Source organism: Pelodiscus sinensis, chromosome 14, assembly GCF_049634645.1.
Source record: "Pelodiscus sinensis isolate JC-2024 chromosome 14, ASM4963464v1, whole genome shotgun sequence".
In the NCBI taxonomy this organism is placed as follows: domain Eukaryota; kingdom Metazoa; phylum Chordata; order Testudines; family Trionychidae; genus Pelodiscus; species Pelodiscus sinensis.
In genome coordinates, this window is record NC_134724.1 from 20651687 (window position 1) to 20679221 (window position 27535).

Consider the following 27535-nt stretch of genomic DNA (forward strand, 5'->3'; position numbering starts at 1 on the left):
GCTTTTAACGGAAAAGTTTTTCCGATAAAAGCATTTGCGGAAAAGAGCGTCTAGATTGGCACGGACGCTATTCCGCAAAAGCACTTTTTGCGGAAAAGCATCCGTGCCAATCTAGTCGTGGTTTTGCACAAGAAAGTAGTTTACTCGACATAGTCAATGAAGCGGGGATTTAAATAATCCCCACTTCATTAAAATAAAAGTGGCCACCGCTCTGTGCCAACAATCAGCTTATTCGGCACAGTGCGGCAGTCTAGAAGCGGCGCGATCAACAAGGGAAGCCTTTGTCGACTGCTTCTGTAAACCTCATTTCATGAGGCTTACAGGAGCAGTTGACAAAGGCTTCCCTTGTCAACTGCGCCGTGTCTAGACTGTCATGCTGTGCCGAATAAGCTGATTGTTGGCACAGCGCAGCGGCCATTTTTATTTTAATGAAGCGGGGATTATTTAAATCCCTGCTTCATTGACTATGTTGAGTAAATTACTTTACGAGGCTCCTTCGACTGGCGTTATTCTGAAATAACATAGTCCATAATGTCAAAATAATGGCAAGCTGGAGGACTTTCTACTCTGACTCCTGAAACTCTCATTGTATGAGGAGTAAGGGAAGTCAGAGGAAGAATACTTTAATTCGGACTTCCTGCTATGTAGATAGCGCCAAAGCCGAAATAAGCTATTTCGACTTAAACTACACAATTGACGTAGCTCAAGTCACGTAGCTTATTTCGGCTTTAGCCCTGCTGTGTAGACGTGCTCAAAGGTGCCACAGGACTGACAGTTATTTTTAAAGTTACAGACTAAAACGGATGCCCCTCTGAGACATGTATTTAGCATGTTAGGTGGAGGGTGATCTTATAACTGGAATGTACAATGCTGAGTTCAGACTGAACACTCCATATGCCTGTTAATTTCCCATGCAGGATTCATGCACATAGGTGTGGGAACTAGAGGTATGGGGGAGAGCTACAGCACCCCTGGGCTCCTGGCCTAGCATCCAGGGTCCCGGCTGCCTCCCTGTGTGCTGCAGATTCTACTGCTGGCCCCATGCATGGGGATCCAGTTGCTGCCCTATGCTGTGGGTGCTCTACTTCAGCCCTGTGCACTGGAGGCTGTACTGCCAGCCCCATGCTCCAAGTCTTGGCTGCTGCCCTGCATGCCAGAACTTTGCTCCCAGCCTCAGCTGAGGCAGGGGAGGTAAGGACAGCTCCCCCACTCTTAAAAGTGTTTGCGTGTCACTGTCTACATGACTGTATTTTTTTAAAAAATTGTCTCCGTGTCTGTGCTGTTGAATCTCACACATGGAGATGCTCAAACCCTTAATGCTGAGGCCAGAGTCTCCTTTCATTTACACCAGTGCAACCCCACTGATGTCAGCAGGATTGCACTGGTGTATCTGAGTGGAATTTGGCCTCTGGACTACAAAAATGCCAGATACACATTTGTGTGAAGGAGGAGTGCGGGAATGCTGGGAGGTGGAGGTTCTGGCAGTACGTGGGGGAGCAGATCCTTCACCAAGGTAAATTGGCATATGCCACTGAAGTCAACGAGGCAGTGACAGTTTACACTTGCTGAGGATCTGCCCCTCTAACCACCATCCCCAAATCATGGACTGGCGGAGAGCGCCCATGCCTGGCATTATGTGTAAATGAGGAGGTTTGGGGGTTTAGGTATTGAATTGGGGGCTGTTTTTAGCATTTGGTTATGAATAATTATCAGATGTTAGAGAAACAAACTCTGTCATCTAGAGGAACTAAATCCATAAAATGGATAAACTTGAAAACTGCACCAAATCCCAAACCAGAGGGCAGGATGTGTGCTGTGTGCATCTGCCATTTATTTCATACTCTGTATGGATAAAATTCACCCCGAGCGTAGTGCCCGCACAAACCCCTCCCTTCCTGCTGAATGGGAGTGAAGTTCACCTTGCATATCAACACAGGTGCAATTCTGACTCCTGGCAAATATCATTCTTCCACCCCCAGGCCCAGGTCACTCCATAACTTTAGCTACACCTGGTCTCAGAGGGCAACCTTCAGAAGTTGCCAATGTGCTAAGCAAGTTTTTGTGCATTCTGCATCTGAAGTCAGTGGGTTGAGTCCTTACATTCACTCTCCCCTCACAACTGGTCCTCTGTGCTGCTTTTGGGGTGGCTAAAAGGTGGGCAAGCCCTGAAGCATCCCCTACATCATGGGAATAGCCTGCCTTGTAGGGAAGTGGAGTACTAGTGGCCTACTGCAGCTGATACCCATGGGGTAGCCTCGCTTGTCCCCAGCTAGGATCAAGTCCTATGTAGGCTCATATTTTCAAAGTTGCCTAGGGAATTTGGACACCCAGTTTCAATTAATTTTAATGGAAATTGGGCATCCAAATTCTTAAGAGGCTTTGTAAATTTCAGCCTAAATCTTTAATGACTCTGTGTTCCTGTCCTGTAGCATACAACTTGGTAGTTGCATGTAACTTGTAAGAGCCATGTATTCATGAGGGCCCATAGTATTGAGGGTGAGGCTGAGTCCTTAGCCCAGAGGCATACTGCTACTTTTAAGGGCAGGTGATTATGAAAGAAAACTAAAATGATTCTATAACATTCACAAACATCATCACTACTATTGTATCATTTAAATCACTGTTAGAGGGTCATCAGTTGACATGGTAGCTTGCAAACATGTGACAAACATTTCTTCCCTTTTGTAGGTGAAGCTGGGCTGTTGATCTGCAAAATCACACCATATTCTCCTTTTAGCGGCTATGCAGGAGCAAAGAGCCAGACAGAGAAGAAAAAACTAGCAGACGTCTTCCAGAAAGGGGATTTGTATTTTAATAGTGGTGACCTCTTAATGATTGACCAGGACAATTTCATCTACTTTCATGACAGGGTTGGAGACACATTCCGGTTAGTTTATAAAGATACTTAAGACTGAGGGAAGTGTTAATTCATGCTCAGTTCCTTCCTGCAGTGTCTCTCACTGATTGGTGCAGAGCTCTCACTTGTCTAAGTTCAAAGTGAGAAGAATGAGGAGCCTACATCACTTAATCCCTTTTTCCTGGAGCTCAGGCGAGTGGGGATTCTGACGGTTCCAGACACTGCCAGAGTTCTCTGTCGCATCTTTCTTAAAAACCTGCCTTCAAAATGGGAGATTAGATGCAAGTTGCCGATTAGCTCAAAAAACCTTTTGGCAATCGTGCTATAGAATGGCTTCTTTAAGGAAACAGGTACTCTGCCTTTTCAAAGGTCAATGCAGGGTGTCTGTACCTACAACAATCTGAATGGCTTGTAAGTGCCTTCATCATCAAGAAAGGACTTGGGCCTAGCTCACAGATTGTAGCTGTATCCAGCATGTCCAGCAACTTAACATAAGAACAGCCATACTGGGTCAGACCATTGATGGATCTACCCTCCATGAATATATCTAGTTCTTTTTAGAACCCTGTTAAAATCCTGATTCTCTCAACATCCTCTGTCAAGGAGTTCCACTGGTTGACTGTGCATTGTGTGAAGAAGTATTTCTTTTTGTGCATTTTTAAATTGCTACCTGTTAATTTCATTTGGTGACCGCTAGTTCTTGTGTTATGGGAGCAAGTAAATAACTTTCCTTATTTACTTTCTCTACACTAGTCATGATTTTATAGATCTCTGTTGTATCCCACCATTAGTTGTCTCTTTTCCAAGATGAAAAGTCCCAGTCTTATTAATCTTTCCCATATGGCAGCCATTCCAAACCCCTGATAATTTTTGTTCTGTCAAGTCACAGGCAGACAGCTCCATTTGGATTCAAGGGCTTTTATCCTCAAAGTAACAGGACAAAATTTCACAGTGAGACTCCTCTCTGCTGTCAAGTGGGGACAACGCAGCTTGACCATGCTGACCAGCACCAGCAATGGTTACAGCATGATACTGCCCAGGTTCCATGGTAGAGGCAAAATAGATTTCAAAATATCTGTATGTCTCAATCTGCTGGACTCAGCCTGGGACTCCCTCTCTCATTGTAAGTCACTGAGGGCTTGGATGGGATTCACACTCCAGCAGTCGATCTTCTAGTGTTCGATTTAGCGGGTCTAGTAAACACCCACTAAACCGAATGCTGAGAGTGCCCCCGTCTACTGTAGTACTCCTCACAGTTGTGAGAAATAAGGAAAGTAGATGGGAGAGTTATCTCCTATTGTGGGGCCACCCCAGAAAATTGATGTAAGGTAGCTCGACTCCAGCTAAGTAATTTTCGTAGCTGGAATTGCAAATCTTACATTGATTTTTTTCTGACGGAATAGGCCTGGCCAAAATAATAGCACTGGGAAGCTGGTGTTTAACGCCCACAATAATATATTGACAAAAGAAAATCAAAAGGCAATATACTGGGTTGCTGGTTGAACAAGAGTCCTTCCTTGAACTAGGTTCCTTGAACCTCAACAGGCAGGGCATCAAAACAGGTGCCTCAAGTCAACGAGAATGGGCACCTTGACCCCAAAGTGAAAGGGCAGTGGCAAGCCCATGAAAGTTGTTGATCAGAAATTATGAAACTTGTTCACTACTATATGTTTTCCAGATGGAAAGGCGAAAACGTGGCTACTACAGAAGTTGCAGATATTTTAGGATTGATCGAATTTGTCCAAGAAGTTAATGTGTATGGAGTGCCTGTGCCAGGTATAAGTGAATCATTTGACAGTCGGGTAACATAAGACCCTTTTTACACGGATTTCTGTAAAATCATCACAAACTAAGAGAACAGTACGAAAAGGCTTTCTCTTTTGACCTCTCTATTCTTTATGATGGCATCTGGTAAATTCAGTCATGTTATATGTAAAACAAAAAAAGCAGTGGTGTAGCACTTTAAAGACTAACAAGATGGTTTATTAGCTGATAAGCTTTCATGGGGGCAGAGCCACTTCTTCAGATAATATTCTGAAAGTGAATAGGCATGACCATTTTATAACAAAGGGATACAATAAAGAAGTAAACAAATTACATGTTATGTGTGTACATGATTATTAGTTGCAGAGTCTTTGCAAAACTTTTTAAATCTAGTGTTTGGCAAGGATGTTAACAGGAAAGTAGGAGAGTATTAGAGATTTAGAACTCATATAGAAGATAACAAGCCATTATGTTTTATAGCTACCAGATAAGCACTTATGATACAATGAGAGAGGGAAAATACTGTGAAAAGAGATTTCTGGGTAAAGAAAGAAGGTAATTTGGGAAACTGAGTTTTTTCCCACCTGTCTTCAGTGAGTTGAACCCCCAAAAGCAGTTCTAACCTAACCACATGTAGTTGCTTTTGTACCACATGTATAATTTTCTACTCCCCAAATAATCAGGTAGATCTCAGAATATTAAATAAAGTCTCTCATCCCCATTTAATCTGTGTCAAGGCAATTATCATTATGTAACTATAAGAACAATGATATGGGTTAGCTTCTCAGGTGTGTCAGATTAACCCTTAGTTGACTTGAGGGGTCAGAGTACATAACTTTAAACCAAGTTGCGGTTTTTCTTTATCTTGGAGGCTGCCAGGAGTCTGAATGTCCCCCTGAGCAATCTAGAACAGCCCAAAAGCTGCTCTAATTTGTTCCTTGGATACAGATCCCAAAGAGTCACTCCAAAGGCCAGGATCCTTGGAGCACACAGAATCCCATGCCTGTACACCCTCTTACTCTGACAAAGCTCAGCCTACCATCAAATGCCCCCTATGCCTCAGAGGGTGAGAAGTGGCTGGCCTAGACTGGGCTGTGTTGAGGATCTGGTCCAGTGTGGTTGGTGCTTTACAGGGCACAGATGAAGATGCTGTCCCTACACCTATAAACCTATGGATTTATATGCTAATAATAGAATACAATAGAAACTTTTCAGATACCCTTCTATGCCAAGCAATGTCCCTTACCTGATTTGCACCCCTCTCCCCGTATGCCAGGTCTTGCTGCAAAGGGCTTTGGGATGGCAAATCCCAGCATGATCCATGTTGGGGGATCACAGTGAAACTTTAGGGGACCCTAAAGCAAACAAAGAGAAGTCAGTTTAGAATCAGTTATGTGGTAAATGTTCTCTAATTTGTATTGCATTTGCTATTTGGAGTGTTTGTGTCTCCTGTAAAGAGTGGGAGGTAGGTAGCCTTGGGTCCATATTTGCTTTTGTTGGTATATAAAGAAACCACAAAAAGGTTTTTCAGAAAGAGCTATTTTCCTTGTTTTGAAATTCAGGCCCTGTCTAGCCTACTATACACTGTAATGTGTGTAGCTTCAGTGGCTAATTCACATTTTGGAATGAGGAAGTGTTTGTTAAAAATTTCTCTCCTCCATCCATTTCTTTTAAGTGTGAGAATTCCCAGTGCGGTCTTTGATACATCCAGTAATTCCTCTGGCCAAAGCAGGGCTCACCATACTGGACATTCATGATGTTTCTAAGGTTTGGGTTTGAGGGTTTTGTTGTTTTTTAACAAAGCAACAACTAGAAAAGCCCCTTATCCCAACACCACTATTTCAGGCCACCTGTAGCTATCCAGAAAAAAAAATCCTAAAGGACAAATAACCAAGATTTCTTTGCATATCACAGGGATGGGCAAATACTAGCCTACAGGCCATATCCACTTTCCTAGGGCTAGCCTCTGCCAGGCTGCCGCCACTATATTTACCTGTGTCTCTGCAGGAACGGGTGATTGCAGCTCCTATTGGCCATGGGTTGCCATTCCCAGCCAATGGGAGCTTTGGGAAGCAGTGTCCCAGTCCATACCAGTTCCTGCAGCTCTCATTGGCCAAGAACAGCGATCCATGGCCAACAGGAGCTGCAATAGCCTGTACCTGTGGAGGCACAGGTAAGTATAGCAGCAGCGGCCTGCCAGGGGCTAACCCTGACAAACCATCACTGTTTTGTTGCCCACCCCTAGCATGTCACTATTAACAATGAAAGCAAAATTAGGGTTTGTCTCTTTAAATCATCAGCTTTGTTTGCACCTGCCTTTGAGGTAAACACACAATTGCCATGGGAGAGATTTCACAAGCCAGGTTACCATGTGAATAGTCCACAGTTCCTTAGCCTCCTCTCAGATTACACTGTAGGAGATGAGAAAAGTACAAGCTAACTCCCAAGGGGCCTGTAGAACTAGCTAGCAGAGGTGTTAGTATCCAATTACTGAATGGCGTTCCAGGAAAACAATAGTAATTGTTTAGAACAGTTCTGTTCTTATCACAGCATTATACAGTTGTTAGTAGTTTTCACATAAGCTTGTTTTTATGTGGTGCAAATAATAGTTGTATTTCAGTCTCTTAATATACCTGGGAGTTAATGACACAAAATACACAGTCTCAAGGAAGAGCTAACTAATCCAGCGTGTTTAGATGCAAAAATGTGAAGCTTCCAACCAGACCTTTGGATAACAAGAGTAAGCAAATCAGAATGTCAGGTGGCTTCTTTGAGCAGGTGATATGAAAAGAGGAATAGAAACATGCTTATAATGGTGGCTGAAGAGGAATTATAATGCCCATTGCTCTCAATAAACTCATGTCTTTTTCTTTTGCTCTTCTCTGCCTTTAGTTACCACTTTCCCTTTTTGTCTAGATAATGGGGCCTGTGTCCAGCCCTATGTCAAGCATTAACTTCCAGCTGCAAAGCCTTTTATGAGGATATTGGGTCTGTCTTCATGTGGCTGTATTTGTGACTGAAATGACTTCTGTCCTTTTTACAGAACTGCAGAGCTTTCCAAAAAACCATATATTAGGTGTATGCTGGGGGAAGGGGTATTTATGTGACTTCAGTATTGCTAGATCTGGTTATCCGATGGCATTTGTCTTGTTAGGTGATAGACATGCTATGAAAAGATGTGAAAGCCTCACGTGATTTGGCTTAAACTGCTTATAATACAAACATTGACTTTTGTGGTAATTGCAGGTGTCAGGATGTGAGAGAGTTTGGCTAAATATAAGCAGTGCATGGAAAAAGTCAGGTCTAACCTGTTTTCTATTCTTTTGTGGATTAAAATTGATCTCATAATGTCCCTGTTTGTACATCCATTTAGTCACAAATTGACTGTAAGACTATTTAAAATTCTCATGTTTGATGTTCTCCCATCGAAACCACTCTGTCCCCTCCCTCTCTGTCTGAGTTGTTACAATATTTGCTGTATATTGAGTATCCTGGGTGATTGTGGAAGGGCTAGAGAGGAGGCTATCGAAGGGTTGCAGAGAAGGAAGAAGAGGAAGTCCCAGCTTCTGACTCTCTGAATAGAACTCTTGGTGGATTGGGGGGCAAAAAAACCACTGGATATGTGTGGATCTGTAACAGTTTCACAGTAGCATCCATTTTGTACATTCCTGAGCCATTTATGCCAGTAATACCAGAACCAATGTACATAAGAATGCCCATATTTGTTTAGATCAATGGTCCATCTAGTCCAATATCCGGACCTCTCACAATGGCCAGTGCTAGGTACTACAGAGGGAATGAACAGAACAGGTCATCAAGTGATCCATTCCCATCATCTATCCCTTGATTCTGACAAACAGTGGATTAATGGATTTAAAGGAGACCTGCTCTGTGCACAATTGCCTGCTCCTTTTTCTCTAGAAATTGACAGCAGAATTCATATTTTTGCTACCTAGGGATCAGATTCATCCCTGTGCATACACCCTATGTGAAGCACTGTATACAACTTAACCCCACCCAGATTTTGAGATTTCACTCAGCTCCAGTTGAAAGCAATTTCTGCGTCAGGGCTAAAGGGGAGTGGGGAACCCAGCAAAGGGTTGGTTTTTACCTTCGCTCCATAAATAATATTGTTCCATCATTAGAGATAATGTTGAAATAAATAATAAAAACATTGAAAGACACAAGGGTTGGCATTTATACCACAGAAGTGTGAATATCAACCATTTCTTTTCCTTATAACTGTTCCTCTAGGTCACGAAGGCAGAATAGGAATGGCAGCTATTCGACTAAAGGAGGGCTATGATTTTAATGGGGAGAAGACATACAAACATGTTGTAGACTACCTACCAAATTACGCAAGACCTCGCTTTATAAGGATTCAGGTAAGGCAGGCTTCCTATTTGCCTCCTGTATTGCTGCAAAAAGAGGGCACTGGTCTGTTCGCGTTTTCTTCTCCCGTGTCTCCATGAAGATCGCAGTCACTTATAATTATGCTGGCAACACTTTAGGGTCCTCTTCCTTCCCACGCTTAACTTGATTTACACCACTGGGAGAGGAGAGTCAGGTCCATGATGTTTCCATTTTGCCTGGAACCAGAAATCTGGATGAGCATGTGATAATGCAGGATGCTGGTGATGTCTTGTTTGTGTTTGAATGTATCATGTGTCCCCATGAACCAGAAAGCTCTCTCGATGGAAACATGCAGACTTTCTCTTAGGTGCCCTTAACACAGCAAAGGGAGTTTTTCAAACTTAGATTGTGTTGACCTGCAAACTGTTCTTGCAGATGTAGCACCACCTGGAGCTTACTCAAGCATAAGCAAGGGAGGGGCTCTCACAGATCTTGGTTTCAATACACTGATGGACCACTAGCCTCAGCCCTCCTTTTCTATATTATTCGTGGTGAAATACTGTGTTTGTGCTAAACTGAGGGAACCAGTCCTGAGGGTCATTTGATTTTAGGCATCTATTTATGACAAATAAAAAAAATTCTCCTCAGGAAAATCACGTACTTACTGTGATGGTTCATCAGAAGAAACACAGAGATATTAAGATACCAAACTATTGAATCTTGCCTCTGTCTTTGGATAGCTATGAAAATAATCACATGGGGCAAACTATATTGTGCTTTAGCTTCAGAGAGGTAGCTGAGTTAGTCTGTAACAGGAAAAACTTAAAAAACAACAAGTAGCCTTCCATACAGATTTCCCTCTCTCTCGTTTTTAGAGCAAAATCCTGCCTTTTCACATGCATACCTCTAAAACGCAGGATGGGGTTCGTCCTGCTGACCTCACTGTACCAGGCTTCATTGGGAAGCAGCAGGCTTGTTTTAGCTTCCCTGCTCTCTGGGAAGAATTACCTTGGAGGTAAAGTGCCATTGGCTTCACTCTGGTTTCTGGAGGCCGTTTTGTACTGCAGCCTGGAGGGTCAAGCTCTTGGGATGAAGATGTTATGTCTGCAAGGCTTCCTTTGTGGCCTCAAAGAAACTAAAGACCAGCAGGTCTTGGACTGTGGGTCAGAACCCCGAATAAGTCACAGCCCAATTCTAATAGGGTCACTGACTTGACGAGACAGAAGGCTGAAGCTAAAGTCCGAGCTCCCACTACCACCACCTGGGGCAGTGGGGCTCAGGCTACGGCCTCCTCTCCCCTGGGGTCATGTATTAACTTTCTTGTCAGAAGGGGGATTGCGGTGCAGTGAAGTTTGAGAACCCCTTGCTAGAGACCATCTCACACCATTTCTTTAGAAAGGCCCTGATTCAGCAAAGCATTTAAGCACTTGCTTAAATGTAAGGCTTAACTTTAAGCACATGCTGAAGTACTTTGATAGATCAGGCCCTAAAGCAATTGTCTTTTATTAAGTTACAGAGGGAACATTTCATTAGTAGGCTCCCAGGCATTTCTTGGCCTCATTGCTAAAGGCCACAGAGATCTGTTCAGTGTGGGGAGTAAGGGGGCACTGCAAAAGGCCTTTGGTGGTATTTGGTTGCTGTGGCCCCTTGTATTTCCAAGGTCCTGAACCCCACATACTGAACCCAACAGAAATAATTTGGGGTAAATTTAGCTCCTTGTACATTTTTGTTAGCTTGTCTTTGACACCTGAGCTACATCCAATCTGAGTTCCACATCTCAAAGATATTAAATGCATACAGCGCTGAAGGTAGGGGATTTACATTTTTTCTTTATATAACCACTCCTCTTGGAGAAACTGCAGGACAATTTACTTCTGAATGGTTTGACTTTTCCTGCTTTAAAGATCAGACCCACTGTTGGCTGCTTGTCAATGTCAGAGTATCCTTTTTGTGTTTTTAGGATGCTATTGCGATCACAGGAACTTTTAAATACCGGAAAGTGCAATTAGTGGAGGAGGGCTTCAACCCAGCTGTCATCAAGGAGGGTCTGTATTTCCTGGATGACAAAGAAAAGATGTATGTGCTGATGACACAGGACATTTATAATGCTATATATAACAATAGCCTAAAACTATGAGGCCATCCATAAAGAAATCACAATTCTAGAATGTTCATATCATTGATTTGATAATCTGGAAAGCCAGTTGGGTGAGTTGATAAATGTAACCAAGTGCCTGTATCTGAAATTCTGTTTGACTGACATGTTTTAATAATAGGATCTACATAAAATGACTTTTCTTTCTCCTTGTGGTCTGTTTGTTAACCCTCACCCAGGACATAAAACAACTCTGCATCCCCTTACATCTTAGCCTGGCGGCGCCTTTCTCTTCCCCTCTGGAACCCAACACTGCCCACTCACATCACCTTATTGCTCCCTTTTGTCATTTGTTCATCTATGCAGGGTTTCAGGTGGAAGAGGGCTGTTCCCTCTGGGGGGGGGGCTCACTCCTGGTTGCGGGGAGGACACCTGCATACTCTTCCACCCCCAGGCCAATCAGGGCCTGGAGGTGGGGGAGCACACAGAGTCTCTCCCTCCCTTCTGACCCACTCTGTCAGTTTTGAACTCCCTCTGGTGCCTTGTGCCCCTGGTGAGGGGAGGAGACTTTATGCGGTCCCCCTATCTCCAGGTCTCGATTGGCCTGAGAGCAGTGCAGGGCAGCAGCAGGGCTGTCACAGGCCAGATCTAACAGCTTGGTAAGCTGGATCTGGCCTGTGGACCCTATCTTGCCAACCCGTACCATGCCTTTCGCACACTGCGCTGAGAGTCTAGAACAACCCCCGTGACTCATGCATCATCTTTCCTGTTCTTGTGCATAATTTTCTGCTCATATGCTTTTATGTTCTCCATTGTAGCAGAGGTGTTCACTCTTTAAAGTATTTTTAATTTACCAAACAAATGTGCGAAAAAGACGGATTATTATTATAATTTGCAAGAATTTTCCTTACTATTGTTAGCAGGAATATTCCCCCACTGCCTAAGAAGGGCAGCCCTTGAACTGGTTGGGGCTCTAATCAATTGCTTCTGCTTCGAGCCTTGTGTGGTTACAAACTTTGTATTTGCATCTGAACCACACTCTGCAAAAATGATCCATGGCTATCCACGTCTGGACATAAATATACTCTGGATATCCACAGATTTGCAGGGCTCTGCTTATGCCCGGTGTCAGCCCTATTATTGAGCCAGAGTCCTTGCCTAGGTTGTGCTGGGCATAAGTTCCAACAGTGGTAAATCTGCTTGGTGCAGAATTTGCAATGGGGTAGGCTGTCTGCCTCTGCCTTGAGGGCCTAGAGTGGATTGAACAGATATGTACGCAGGGCTCCTGCAAAGCCCCTCCCCCCATTTCTTCTGAAGCTGCCTTTGTCTGGGAGCCCCTCCTGGGAAGGGCAGTGTGTGTTAGAGAACTCCTCTCTCTGGCACAGTTAGGATCCCCATCTCCCATAGGGATGGATCAGTCCCAATAACTTTCCAGTCAAAAACCAAACTACTAGGATAAATGGTCCAAATTCAAATCTGAGCTGCACCTCATGCATTGCCTCTGAAGCCAGTGGGAACGCTCCTTATTTAAATCAGCAACAAGTCCAGCCTGCTAGTTACAAACCGGCTTCTACAATTAACATTCCACAATCTAATGCAAACACCACCGCAGTCTGGAAGGAGGAGTTTCACAGAACAAGCTGAAGAGGTTTATTTGTCATTTTAATCAATAAATACACAACATGTTTCGCCTCGGTACAAGCATGAGACTTTTGTTAATGATCATTCACACTGTTTCTATATGGAACGCACTAACAGGTCATATTGCATATGAATAAGCAAACTTTGGTTCTCTTCGACCTGGGGAGGCCAACATGTTTCCCCTGTTAAACAAGCGCTTGCAGAGGACAACAAGGCAGCTGAATGCCACACTGAATGCTGCATTCAGGAAAGCTAGGGACACTGTAGAACTTGATGAGTTGTCTGAAGGCACTTTTTTTGAGCATCATGACTTCTTTGGGCAGCTTGGAAAGGATTTTATCACTGGGGTGAGAACCATTTTTCTCAGAGGCTGCTGCCTTCAGACCACCGTGGCCGATGGTTGGCACACTGTTACATCTGAGGGAACGGGCTGTTTTTTTCTTGTCTTGTACAGATAAGTAGCTGAATGGGAAAGAGGATAACTTATGTTTGGTGACATCTGGGACATCTGGAAAGCAGTCATCCAGAGGGTCCACTTGGGCTTCCAGGTGTTGACTGACCACACATGCAGTGGGACTGACTGCTACCTTTTTAGGCTGCACTAGTATCTTTCTGGAAGGTGCTTTGTGGTCTCCTACCTCTGTGCAAGATGGAGATGTACTCTTACCCCCAATAGGACTGGGGTTACGTATTATGTTGGGGATTTTGGCAGAGTTGATGGGTGGCAGCATGAAATGCTGGTTAATGATTTGGGCTGCAGTTTGTTGGATGATGTGCCAATCTCGCAGAATGTCCTCTCTGGTGGTGAACTGAGATGTTACGGTAAAGCGAATGATGAACTTGTCACGGATGGTTGCTGGAATGAGGAAGAGGCTGCCAGATTTACTCAGTTCTTTCAAGACCTTTTCTGTCAGCCAATTGGGACCCTGTATTAAAAAATGTATAAGAAGAAATGCATATTACAGTGGATTTTGCATGTTAGAGATCGCCAATTGCCAGTGATCTTGTTGCTTTCCTCTGTATAACCCTTACCCACAGCAATCAAGTTAGGAGACATGATTCTGCCTAGTGCAGATTCATTCCCAAATTAACACAAAATCGTCATCCTCTTTTACCTTTAAACGAAATACAACCAGTCCAAGGTGTCGCTTGGCAGGAATTTCAAAGAGGGGATCGCTTCTGACCAAAGATTCAAAGTATTTGGCCATCTCAGTGCCCTGTAATTTAAAATTTTTCTTAGTGTTGATTTCTGGTGAATGACAAACAGTACATAAGATGCAGAACTAAGTAGATACATAAAGCCAAATCCCCTCCCCAGTCATGCCTCATACACCTAATGCCAAAACACTGAGATTCTCAGCTTTGCAAAGTAACAAAGACTTCATCCACTTGCCAAACATCTGGCATGATCAGTGAGAGCATGATCCATTGAAGTCAGTAGAAAGACGATGACTTTGATATGTTGTGGATCAGACTCTTAGGGTATGTTTCACGAGGCATAACGGATTGGTCGGCAAAGGCTTTCCTTACCAATCAATCCATATCTTGACGGCCGCGTTGTGCCGATAATCAGCTGAGCTGGCACAGCACAGCAGCCATTTTTATTTTAATGAAGCGGGGTATATTTAAATCCCCGCTTCATTGACTATGTCGGGTAGTCTAATTTACATGCCTCTGCCGGCAGAGGCATGTAGTCTAAACATACCCTTACAGATGAACCCAGTACAAAACTAGAACTGGGTTTTAGGCTGAGTTCTCTGGAGGAACACTGGAGAATGAATCTGTCCCCATGCTTCTGGGCTGTGGATCACCAGTAGAGACACTCCACCGGTAAGGCTGCACCATGCTGTCACTTCCTGTACTTACATTCAGGGGTTTAGGCCTGCGGATATGCATAGTTACAGGCACGCTGACCATGACTACCCCCTTTGCCCAGTTCAATAACTCCAATGCCCCTCTGCTGTGTGGAGTGCAGAGGCGCATTGGAGCTGCTTGAATGGTCTCTTCATAACTCACCCCCTTCTGCATGGAGAGCTTTGTGTTTGTGGAGGATTGAAAAAAAATTTTCTCTGTATGCCCAGTCCTGTGACCCTATTCAGATAAAACTAGCAAAGTCAATGAAAATGTTGCCTCCCTAGGAACTACAGAGTCAAAACCTCTAAGGGTACATCTACACAGTGGTGCTATTTCGGGATACTCTTGTATCCCGAAATAACTGTCCCTCATCTTCACAGCAAGCCTGTTATTTTGGGCTCACTATTCTGACGTCCCTGTAAACTTCATTCTATGAGGAGAAATGGACGTTTCGGAATGGCGCTTTATTTCGAAATTTGGTGCTGTGTAGACAGTGCCAAATGATGAAATAACCTATTTTGAAATAGCATTGAAATAAGATATGCAACTTGAGCTATGCAAATTGTGTATCTTATTTCAAGTCACAGTGCAGTGTAGACGTACCCTAACAGACTAGCACTTCAGGGGAAAAGCAGCATACATTTTTCAATAGCATTCAGATATATACAGGCTTCATGCACAAGAGGATCTGTACCCCCAGCCTGGCAGCTGTTTAATGGAGTCAGACGCTGAAAAGCAATATCAATATGTTAACACTTGTCATGTTATTCACATACATGTCTGACGTGGGCTTGAAGCTTTTTCACTCCGAAGGAACGAATCACAAACCAGAGCTTCAAAGAGCGAAATCGGCGACTCAGTGGAATTTGCCAGTGCTATAAACAAAACAACAGCATGTCAACAAACGGAAAAAACAATTTTTTAAGAGGGTCCCACTTCAGCATAGGAGTGTGTGGTCCTGCACCCTGCTTCTCAGGTGAGTATCCCTCACTCAGAGAAGGAGTTTGGTCTAGGTAAAAAAAGACTGTGGATAGTAGCATAACTAACCGTCATTAAAGGAAGTTTCTGTGTAGTTATTTTTTCAGGTGTTCTGAAAAGCCATTATATTTTGTCAACCGCACTTGGATATTACAGAGGTTGGTGCCTTAGATTTGTGTAACTTTTTTCATGGATTATCATTATTAATCCAGTTCACAGAGCAAAGCATGGTATGAACAGGTTAAAGTCCTCATTCAGGAAAACATGTAAACATGAGTAGGCCACTCCAATTAAAGACTGTGATGCTTGAGGTTAAGACCGATTGACTTGTCCATGTGCTCAACTTCTGTCCTAAAAAGGGCTGTTTTCTCAAATCAGAGCCTAACAGATGAAGGAGACAATTGAGACTAGAAAAACTGGAAAAAGCAACAGCAGCCATCTAGTGGGGGGGACCAGAGTACATTTAAAAAAAGAAAAGAAACTATTTCAAAGAATTCACAAAACGTGGCTCCAAATTAACCACCAGAGGGAGCAATGTCTGCTAATTGCAGAAATAAGCTGTATTAATACTAAGAAAGAAAACAATTGCCTCTCTTAGGAGCTTGATGAACACATAGCTAGAACACGGGTGTTATGGAATATTACTGGGTTATTATACAGTATTCAGATTTAGTTAGATCTGAAATAATTTGCTTTTTAGCTCCCCACTATCCTCAACATTTCATTTAAAGCCCAATGAAGATTTAATTTATTGTATTATTTCACTGCTGTTTCAAGTCAAGGAATTTCCATTGTTTACGTATTTTCCCACAGCTATGTCATATATGAGATTAATTGTTGTAGGTTAGAGTAGGAACAAGACAAACAAAATAAGCCCCACAAACTTGTAAAAGCCCCATCCACTGTCACAGTTCGGACAACACATTACATGGAAGTGACCTTTTTCTGTCTGAGGGAGTGGGCTAGACTAGGGTCCTCAAACTACGGCCCACAGGCCACATCCGGCAGGCCAGACTCTTATGTCTGGCCCCCCAAGCTCCCACCTGGGAGGCTAGTACCCCTCCCCCACAGCGTCAGCTCATCGCACTGCCAGACTTGATTCCTTGGTATTGTAATAAGGGGCTGGGGAGAAGGAGGGATTCCAAGGGATAGTTGGGGTGGGGAATAGGGAGGTTAGATAGGAGCATTCAGGGGTAGGACTCAGGGGGTGGTAGGCAGGAGATGTGGGGTTTGGGGAGCATTCATGGGATGGGGAGCAGAGGGTCAGATGGGGTAGGCACCTATCCAGCCCTCCATACAATTTCTGAACTCCCATGTGGCCTTCAGGCCAAAAGTTTGTCTACCCCTAGGTGAGATCCTCAGCTAGTGTCAATTAACATGGCTCTAGTTAAGTTAATATAGCTTTACTGATTTATACCACCTATGGGTCTGACTCAATATCTCAGTCCATACAGACAAAAGAAGTCTCCAGGGCAACAGAGGATTGTAATATTCAAGTGTTGTTTGATTAACAGAACTAGCATCTATATTTGTTGCTTCTAGTTTCCATATAGTGTCTATATTTGATCAAGAAGAGTTTCAATGCAATTTTAGTATCAATGCAGGCTTACTGCCAAAGCTCTTGTTACACTCCTCTATTTAAACTGTATCTAACATCACTAAGATTGTTTCTATTCTCTGCCTGATAAATATTCTTATCACCACATGGAATTAGCTCCAGGAGTATTAGGAATCTGACAATTTCTGTTCAAACATTTTGCGGGAAATGTTAAGTATTGACTCAGATGGCTACTTACCATGAAATCAATAGCAGCACCTGAATTGGCATGTCTGAGGTAGACAGGATTAACACTGAAGGTTTGGTGTAATTTGTATTTGTCTTTCACCCTATCAAGAGTAGAATGAATTGTGCTTAGTTAACAAAAATTACTCCAAGGAAGACCTTACAATTTGTATGTTGTACCTTGAGTGTTTGCTCCTTTTGCTTGTTTTGCTCTACTCACCAGAATGCAGTGCAATCAAAGTGAACCATCATCCATTTGGAAGGGTTGAAAGTAAAAGAATCTGCATATTCAATGCCATTCAAAAATAATCGAAATTCAGGGCAGAGGAATGCGGTTCCTGCATAAGCAGCATCAATATGAAGCCAGAGTCCCTCAGCGGCACCTGGGGAAACAGAAATTGTTTGAGGAATCATGGTGGCACAGTGGATTAACACTGGCTTTTCCACTCTAAAGAAGTAAGTTTCAATTTTTGTTAGTATATAAGAGTTTGGAAGCAAGTCAGACCAGTCCGTCCCAAAGATATTTCTGCATCAAACACCTGGAGTCACCAGGAAAGACCGGATCTAGATGGACCCATATACCAGGACCTTGGCTAGTCCTCCCCATTCTGTAAGGCAGCCTCTTACAGTTTGAGGTCTTGTCATCTGTATTGATGGTGAGTGAAACTCCCCTGCATAAAGCCAGAGTCAGGAAATCACAGCAGCTATGCAGTCTCTCTGCACCACTAATCAGAACCTGGGTTGGAGCAGACTCCATTACCACTTTCCACACCTTGGAAAGGAAGATCTAGTGGCTACAGTGATGTTCTGCCAGCCCCTTTTTTCAAAACCTTTTCCAGGCTGGAGTTAATATAGCAGGGACAAAGCCCAATTCCACCATGCAGAAGTTGTGGGATACTCCTGCACACCTACTCTGTAACTGTTTCTCACAAGGCAGAACTCCTGTGGTTCTTTGGTATTGGGGCATCCATGGAACTTCTGCTAGTGGATGAATTTCAGCCATTTTGAACAGGCCATGTTTTAATGGCTAAAATCAAATATCTCAGACATTATTATGGATTCCCACTGACTCCAAAAGTCTATGGATCAGCCCCAACAGCTCAGCTGAATTGTGGTTTATAGAATCATAGAACCATAGAGCTGGAAGAGACCTCAGAAGGTCATCAAGTCCAGCCCCCTGCTCTAGGCAGGACCAATCCCAACTAAATCAACCCAGCCAGGGCTTTGTCAAGCCAAGACTTAAACACCTCTAGGGATGGAGACTCCACTACTTCCCTAGGTGATCCATTCCGGTGCTTTACCACTCTCCTAGTGAAATAGTTTTTCCTAAAATCCAACCTGGACCTCTCCCCCACCACAACTTGAGACCATTGCTCCTTGTTCTACCATCTGTCACTACTGAGAACAGCCTTTCTCCATCCTCTTTGGAACCTCCCTTCAGGAAGTTGAAGGCTGCTATCAAATCCCCCCTCACTCTTCATTTCTGCAGACTAAACAGACCCAACTCCCTCAGCCTCTCCTCATAGGGTATGTCTATACTACCACCCTAGTTCGAACTAGGGTGGTTAATGTAGGCAACCGGAGTTGCAAATGAAGCCCGGGATTGGAATTTCCCAGGCTTCATATGCATCTTGCCGGGCGGCGCCATTTTTAAATGTCCGCTAGTGTGGACTCCGTGCCGCGCAGCTACACGCGGCACGGACTAGGTAGCTCGAACTAGGCTTCCTATTCCAAACCACCATTACTCCTCAAATAGGAAGCCTAGTGCGAACTACCTAGTCCGTGCCGCGTGTAGCCACGCGGCACGGAGTCCGCACTAGCGGACATTTAAAAATGGCAGTGCCCGGCAAGATGCAAATGTAGCATGGGAAATTCAAATCCCGGGCTTCATTTGCAACTCCGGTTGCCTACATTAACCACCCTAGTTCAAACTAGGGTGGTAGTGTAGACATACCCGTAGTTCATATGCTCCAGCCCCTTAATCATTTTGGTTGCCCTCCGTTGGACCCTCTCTAATGCGTCCCCATCCTTTTTGTAGGGGACAGGGGGGCCAGAACTAGACACAATACTCCAGATGTGGCCTCACCAGAGCTGAATAAAGGGGAATAATCACTTCTCTGGATCTGCTAGCAATGCTTCTTCTAATGCACCCTAATATGCCATTAGCCTTCTTGGCTACAAGGGCACACTGTTGACTCATATCCAGCTTCTTATCCACTGTAACCCCCAGGGCCTTTTCTGCAGAACTACTACTTAGCTGGTTGGTCCCCAGCCTGTAACAATGCTTGGGATTCTTCAGTCTCTGCACTTGTCCTTGTTGAACCTCATCAGATTTCTTGTGGCCCAATCCTCCAATTTGTCTAAGTCACTCTGGACCCTATCTCTGCCCTCGAGCATATCTATTTCTCCCCCTAGCTTAGTGTCATCTACAAACTTGCTGAGGGTGCAATCCATCCCCTCATCCAGGTCATTAATAAAGATACTGATTTTCTATTTGCTCTTGGCTCCATAAAAAAATCCCACACCTGCCTCCCTTTACTGCCTGCATATGATCTTACGGTTAAAAAAAAATGCTTACAGATAGGACCCAGCTCAGACAGACTGTCAAAAGCACAGACTCCAGTTGTACCCAATGTCGCACAAACCTGGAAGAAAACAAAGACTTGTCAAGATGGGATACTGCAATAATCTTTTTTTTACCCACACATGTAAGAACAAATCAGGCTAAGAATTCAGTCAGATTAAAATTGTACTTTATTATTTGACTAGGCCAAAGTGTAGATTATTCACATGTGTTTCTACCTTGAATTCATTATTGTTGCCATAGTAACAGAATGATTCAGACACATCCCTACCTGGACATGAAAATACACCCATGTGTCAGTTTCCAAAAGCAGAACTTACAAAGACGGGCACAAGACCTTGGTTTCGATCTTCCTCAATGGCTTTCTTCAGGGCATCACCTCGGAGGGCAAAGTTCTCATCCACAGGCAGAAATTTCATCTTCACAAGAGCAATCAAACCTGCCTTTTCTACTGAAGAATGAGCCTTAAAAGAACAGTAAATAAGGAGAGTGTGAATCTATGCAAGTCTAGCAAGTTGTGGGCATTAGAAAGGAGAGAGACTACAACAAAAGCTAGAAATCTGATAATAGTAAAAATTCAAGTTAATAAACTCTAAATAATTATGTTTTACTATCCAGTCTTGTCAGTTCTGCTGATCCATTGGGTTATTATCAGTTATATCATGGAAGTTGCATGCTCCAGTTATTCATTCATGTTTCTAAAAGGAAGCAGTAGGGATCCATGCTGTAAGGTGTGCACCTTCTGCTTAACTTCAAATCCCCAAAGGGCTGCCTGGAAATACAGCCCCCCTCATTCTGTTCCCTCCTCAGGAACTTTAGGAAGGAGAAGACAGAAATGGGCTTTGCAGTATGCCTGAAAGGATAGCAAATCTGGGAACTGGTGAACAAAAGGAGAATAGAAAGTTCCAGAAACAAAGGGCTCTTAAATTAAGCACATTCCTCTCACTTACAGTGAGGGAAATCTAGCTTGAGCATCTCTGCTATGGCAATACTGTATCTATGTCTTGGAAACACAGAGGATCTTTCTGATGTTGTGCTCTGGGTTGAGTACATGGGAGGTTTGGCCAACAGCGGGAAAGAAGAAGGACAAGCGCAGACATGAAAGTCAGATGAAAGGGGATCTCTTAGTGCCACTGTGACCTTAAGAAAGGCACTTCACCTTGCTGAGACTCAGTTTTACCATCTGTAAAACAGGTCTTCCACTGCCTATTTCAGAAGGATCATTCACAGCAGCACAGTGCTTTGACTACTGACATAAAATTGCAAAGTGTTGGTATCCAGTCTGATAATACAGGAACAACTTTGTTTACTCATAACAGTAGAAAGCTACCTGATCAGATGCATAAGCAACAAGACGAGAGTTAAGTGTGGACTCATCAGTTTCTGGCTCCGAAACTTTCATTTCCAGAATTTTGTTTTTTCTTGCTGCTAGAAGAGCAATCAAGGTTGATTCACTAACAGTGCTCTGCAAAGAAACAGCAGCTTATTAACTGCAGACTATCCAGAAATGTTTTCTTCCTTTTTTGTTGGTCTGACAGGGAGTTGCTACAGTCACTAAAGCAATCATCTTATCCATCCCCTATTTTGTTTCCACCACACAAGTTATTTCATGTGCAGTGGAACCCCACTGATCTTACCTATTTTGCTTCTGGTCTCTTTGGACCAGCAGCAGAAAGTGCTGCAGTTTGAATATTGTGTGCTTTGAGCAAGCAGTGCATTAACAAGGAGAAAGGACTGCACATTTCTTTAGCTGTAAACCAGTATAATCCACAGAAATTATGGACCTGAATAAGGCCCACTGCAGCCAAAGCCAGAGTCGGGAAGATTAGGATCCCCCTCAATCTTCTTTTCTTAAGACTAAACATACATAGTAGGTTTTTTTTTAACCCTGTGGTGTCCAACCAGTTCTGAAGTGAACTAGCCACACTCAACTGGCCCAAGAGCCACATGTGGGTAGTGGCTAACATAGTTTTTACCTTTCCTCATTGGTCAGATTTATTAAACTTGTTATCACTTTTGTTGCTTTTCTTGGACTCTCTCCAGTTTATCCACATCTTTCCCAAAACATATCCCCCAGAATTGGACACAGGACTCCTGGAAACTTCACCTCAGGTAAAAACTTCAACTGACTTCTAATGGGAGTTTTGTTTGAGCAAAGTAATAGCTGTGCTGAAGTGTGCAAACTAACTCTGCAAAATACTGAGCTCTCCTACCTGTAGTACTCCTCCTCCATGGCTGTCTGGATGATAGTGCAAGAACATATCAGGCAGGCCCAGCATTTTTGCCAGCCAATCCATTACATTCATTTCCAGTTCTGTACAGGCTGGACTGGAGGCCTATAGATTGGAACAAATAGAGGCAGTCATTCAAATGACCTGTGAAAGTGTAACCCTCTGAGAGTAAACCTCATACCTTATGTTTTCCTTAGATGCCAAAATACGACTGTTTTTAAAATATCCTTTACAGTGAACTGGTTTAGATTTGACAAGGCAGAGATTGCTGTGGTGGAAGGATCTCTCTTATGCCCCCCAAAGAAGTTACTGGCAATTCTCAGAGAGAAGCAATGATCTGTGGTTAAGGCACTAGGTTGGGATTCGGGATTCAATTCCAGGCTCTGCCAAGGACTCCTTTGTGACCTCAGGCACTCCCTGACTAACAGGTACACACAGGCCACAAAATGCTTCCTCCCAAATCACCGTGAATGAGACACATCTGAACATCAACTGAGTTTGGCATCTGTCTCTCATCCAAGTAACACTGTCAACAAGGCAGTCCAATAGCTGAGGGAGAGTTCATAAAGGGCACACTGAAGAGAAGTTGAATACATCACAGTGCATGAGTACTTTGATGAGCCTCCCTAAGCAGCTGGAGAACTAAGAGTCCACCTGGAATAAACTATGCACACTGACTCCGAGGCACCACTCAGCCTCTGAGCCAACATCAGCCCAAGGGAATTGACAGGGACTGGTGCTGTGCTACTTCCATGCAAAAAAGAACAGGAAGCCTGACCAGGTATCTTCTTAGTGGTTTATTTTTGTCATTTTGACTCTTAGGAATTGTTTATACTGCAACTAAATACACATTAAAGTATAAAGCTTAGCCCAGGGTGGGTTTAACTAAACAAGCACAAGGCTCTCTTATATAGGGTTGCCGACCCCCAGGATCGTCCTGGAGTCTCCAGGAATTAAAGATTGGCATCTGATGAAACCTCCAGGAATATGTCCAACCACAACTGGCAACCCTACTCTTGTGCCAGATTAAGAGTATCCACATAAGGAGTCATTTAGGATCAGTTTCTTGGGAACAACTCAGTGTACACATGCCATTACTGGCGTACCATTCTCACTCTTGCCACCATGAATTGAAATTATTACACCTACAAACTGGAGATTTTTTTAAAGCAAATGTATATTTTAGTTTTGCAAATAGTTTAATATGGTTTGAAGAAAACCCATTAATCTATTGATTCATAGATTTTAAAGCCCAAAGCCTCCACAATGATAATCTGGTCTGAACTTCTGCAGAACATAGCACAAGGAACAGCATTTCAAAGCCATATTTACCCATGTGAATCCCAAACAGTTAATAGCATCAGCCAGCATGTCCCCTAGCAGAGAAGGCCAGGAAGTCAGAGCTGGAAAGTAAGCATGCATATGTGGACTCTGCCAATGGACAACCTAGATCAGAAGATACAGAGAAATTACATCCAGAACCATGTCAGAGAACTCTGAACCAGCCATACAAATTAACACAATGTGATGGGAAAGGCTCTCAGCAACCTGTTGGAGATCTGATAACAGCAAGTTTTTAATATAACATCAACAGCAAAGGAACATGGTCAAAAGATAGCAGAATGCAATAAAAAGATAAACTGCAAACTAAGGCAGAAGTATTTATCTCAATTAAACATACAGACGTACATTTTCACACAGGAAATTATGACCCTCTGACAACCATCCATTTTGGTAACGTTATTTTGGTTACATCAGATGTAATCAGATAGTTCAGGGAGGCTTAGAATTATATCTGATGGAGTTTGCTGCAACAGTGACTTAATTTCACCATTATTGAACTGCAATCCTATGGATCTTCTTCCCTGTTAGAAAGTTGTGCTGGTTAATTAGATAGAGTTTGCTATGAACTACTTGTTCCCAAATGGACAGATGTTCACATTGGATGGTAATGACCCTTTCCTGTTGCTGGTTCTACTCTAATTCTTACCCCAGGCATAATAATCTTCTCAATGTCTCCGAAGATGTTGTCCCAGCTGTCTGGCTCTACAGGGGCATTGTCGGGCAGCTGGGCTCTCATGTAACCAGGCTGCACATCTGGAGTCACCTGTCTCTCTCTCACGTTGCTCAGATACTGGCAAATGTAGTCCACCATTTCTTTCCCTGGAAGAAGCAGGATGTGATCTTTCAAGTCAGGCCGTAAGACCAACAGCATATAGCAATCCGCATACACTCTTTGCATTCGCTAGGGCTCAGTGATCACACTGGTTGACATACAGTGGTGTTACTGAATATAATGGACACTCCAGAGCCACCTGGGCTGGAAACACTTAAATAAGTACATTAAAAGTATCACATTTCCCCCTTTATGGTCACCTGCTTCTTGTACCGTATCTCACAGATTTCCTGGGAATGACCCAGTGATGGCAAATCCTCAGTGACGGGCTTTGGCTTTCAAGGGATACAGTGGCATGCATCCCTCCATGTACTGGGACTGGAAACTCTAAAGTGCTTAGGTCTCAAGCCCCCCTAGCTCCAGAGCAGAGCAGGAAGGCAGAGGAAATCCACTAACATCTGTAAAATGCTTAAATGTGGATGTTGCCAACTAAACAGACACTAAGGTCTGCTGGGCATGACAGTTGCATCTCTTCAGTGCCCGTTTTAAAATAGCCCCAGGATTTTCTGTTGTATGTTAGTACCTCTCATCAGAAGCTGACTTTGACCTCGAGAGTTTGCTTAAGACTCTCTCTGCCTCCAAGAAGAACCTCCCTTGATAGCACTTGCTTGGCAATATACTTGTTTCTTTGCCCATATAATAAAAAAGCTCCAGATTCCACAGTAATGGTTTCAATTACTACACTTTATAACTTCTTTGCAGATCTTTACTCGCCTGTTTCCCCTACATACTCATGCAATGCACGCCCCAGCTCAGATGCATTTGTGAAACAGATTCCCAAAGGCAGAGGGCTTCTGAATATTTCTTCTGAAGGAAATCAGCCTTTTATCTGGAAAAGACAGGCAGCCCAAAGCCAGGGAGCTGGGTTCTGACTCCAGGTCAGAACTGGCTTTCTGTCTCAATGGCTCAGACATGTCACTTCTCTGTGCTTCCTATCTGTAAAGTGGCCTAGAGCCCTCAGTGAGTGTGAGATGAGAAATGAAGAGACCTATGTGGGTGTTAAGTATCAAAAGGCATCTCTCAAGCACCTCGTAATTTGGGGCAGTATCTAATCACTGATGGCTATTCAGATATTCTCAGCCTCAGCTGAAATTGTGTGTTTCAGAGAAATAAAACTAATGTTCAGTCTTTTCATAGTCCCCCCTCTCTCTGCTGTCACGCCCTGAACGCAGTCAGGTGTCTGGGCTCCTTCTCCACTGGTTAGACACTCTCCTCTTCCTGACTCAGGCATGGAGTGTGCCTGACTTTTAAATTGTGTCACCTATGTGAATGGGCCTGAGCTCTGCCCGGATTCACACCTCTGCAACCCTACCGACATCAGGGGGCTTTCATAAGGGGTCAATCATGCTGGATGTTGGCCCAGGGTACATAACACAATCCTGTCCCATAAGCTTATTCTAGACTGCAGAGCTATAGACCATTGCTGGAGGCTGCTGTGGTCATGTATTTACAAGGGCAACAAAACGAACTGACATCGGAGCCATCCTCTGCAACTTCCACTCTGTCTCTCTCCTGCCACTTTAGAGTGTGATCACTGGTTAACCTGAGTGCACAGTGTCAGCCTGTGTTCGTAAGTTCACTTCAGCCTGCCAAACCCCCCTGGACTGCCCTGGCCAGCTCCCAAACTCACAACGATTCTTCTCCCAGCAAGCAATGCCACCAGCTTTGATACCCTGGAGGAAAATCTGCTTCACTCACCTCTCTGCCTGTACTCCCCTGGTTCCATGATGGCTCCTTCTAAAATTACTTTGTCCAACCTGGGCTGTGAATCTTCAGCTGGCTGCAGGCAACTGTCCTCCTTCACTGCTTGTTGCTCACCCTTTCAGCCTTTATACCTCTCTTTATGTGCCAGACCCACGCATTTCAGAGAAGAATTAGCGTAGGCAGGTTACCGTAGTGGGAACTGTATATCTAACTCCTCCCCACTGTCAGTCTTAGACTGCAAGCGTGCTTTCCCTGCTCTCTTTTGATGTCTCAGATAATTTCCTCTTGATGATTTGTTTCTGTATTAACCCTTTTTACTACTGGGAACACAGCCTGGTGTTCAGTCACTGTCAACAGCCACAGAGTAAATCACTCCTCATGGAATAAACCAGACACATGTTAATGTACGATTTGGATGAAGATGAGGGTGACAGACATTCCAAAAGCAGCTCAATGCAGCATAGAGGCAAATAAAAGCTGACAGAATCCTTTTCATATTGTCTGTGTCCACTGGGAACCACCTCAGTGGCACTTACTGGCTACGTCTAGACTGGCATGATTTTCCGAAAATGCTTTTAACGGAAAAGTTTTCCGCTAAAAGCATTTTTGGAAAAGCACGTCTAGATTGGCAGGATGCTTTTCCACAAAAGCACTTTTTGCGGAAAAGCATCCGTGGCCAATGTAGACGCAGTTTTCCGCAAAAAAGCCCCGATCGCCATTTTCGCGATTGGGGCTTTTTTGCGGAAAACACTACAGTGCTGTTTACACTGGCCCTTTTGCGCAAAAGATCTTACATGAGATCGTCAGTGCTTTTCCAGAAATTCAAGCAGCTAGTGTAGACAGCTGGCAAGTTTTACCGCAAAAGCAGATGATTTTGCGGAAAAACTTGCCAGTCTAGACACAGCCACTGAGTTTAGCAATATTAGGCTGGATAGGAAAGTATGTTACACATCAGGGCTGGGGAAACTTTTTAGGATTGGGGCCCAGTCTAGTAGATTTTCTGTGCTCCATTCCCAAGTGAGGGGAGGCTGGGGGAGGCTGTAGAGCCAGTGTGGGCTCCTCAGTGCTGGGGAGAACCCTGATCCAATGCTCGGGGGCTGGATACAGGCAAGCTGGGGGGCCACATCCGGCCCCTGGGCCTGAGGTTTCTCACCCCTGTTGTACACAGAAGGCAGGTCTTTGATGGGCTGCAGCAGAAAATTGCCTAGTATCCTAGTAGCCAGAGCATTGCCAACTCTTGCAAGCCTTGAAATCTACGGCATTTTTCTTAAAACTCCTGGAGGCATGAGGTGATGGGAGGATCTCCGTTTTCTTTTTGTTACTAAAGTTATGAATGCTCTGAGTTGGAAAGAAAAGCTTGAAAATCTGACTCAAGTGCACCCTAAAACTGGAATGGAAAGGAATCCAACCTTCTTTCCTTCCTTCCTTTCACAGTCTCTGCAGTCTGAGTGGCCTGCCTTATGGTTTGTGAATGGCTGGGGTTGGTAACACTGATGGTAATGGAAATGTAAGAAG

General features: G+C 43.8%; 2 protein-coding genes across 2 annotated transcripts in view; one reads left to right on the forward strand and one right to left on the reverse strand.

Annotated features, from left to right (window-relative positions):
- Positions 1–11278, forward strand: part of SLC27A2 (solute carrier family 27 member 2) — a 31211-nt gene extending 19933 nt beyond the window's left edge. The window contains exons 7-10 of the mRNA XM_075897149.1: positions 2689–2887; positions 4536–4633; positions 8876–9006; positions 10935–11278. Coding sequence (XP_075753264.1) covers positions 2689–2887; positions 4536–4633; positions 8876–9006; positions 10935–11111 — 605 coding nt within the window. The 3' untranslated portion in view covers positions 11112–11278. The remainder of the gene's footprint in view (positions 1–2688; positions 2888–4535; positions 4634–8875; positions 9007–10934) is intronic.
- An 858-nt stretch (positions 11279–12136) lies between these two features.
- HDC (histidine decarboxylase) lies at positions 12137–26265 on the reverse strand. The gene is made up of 12 exons (XM_006139237.4): positions 26015–26265; positions 24131–24303; positions 23473–23586; positions 22123–22245; positions 21240–21374; positions 20230–20373; positions 19904–19970; positions 17546–17708; positions 17339–17429; positions 15341–15439; positions 13826–13927; positions 12137–13636 (listed from the first exon to the last, which is right to left on the reverse strand). Exons 1-12 carry the CDS (start codon positions 26040–26042, stop codon positions 12896–12898), a joined length of 1980 nt encoding a protein of 659 aa, XP_006139299.2. The 5' UTR covers positions 26043–26265; the 3' UTR covers positions 12137–12895.
- Positions 26266–27535: the final 1270 nt, after the last annotated feature.

What these genes read in the sequence shown, in the direction of transcription:
- HDC (XM_006139237.4), bottom strand. Translation starts at nt 26,042, where the DNA reads ATGGAACCAGGGGAGTACAGGCAGAGAG. An exon ending in TTTGATTGCACTGCATTCTG is followed by an intron (nt 17,430 to 17,545) that starts GTGAGTAGAGCA and finishes TACTCTTGATAG; the next exon opens with GGTGAAAGACAAATACAAAT. An exon ending in TTCAAGCCCACGTCAGACAT is followed by an intron (nt 13,928 to 15,340) that starts GTATGTGAATAA and finishes TTTAAATTACAG; the next exon opens with GGCACTGAGATGGCCAAATA.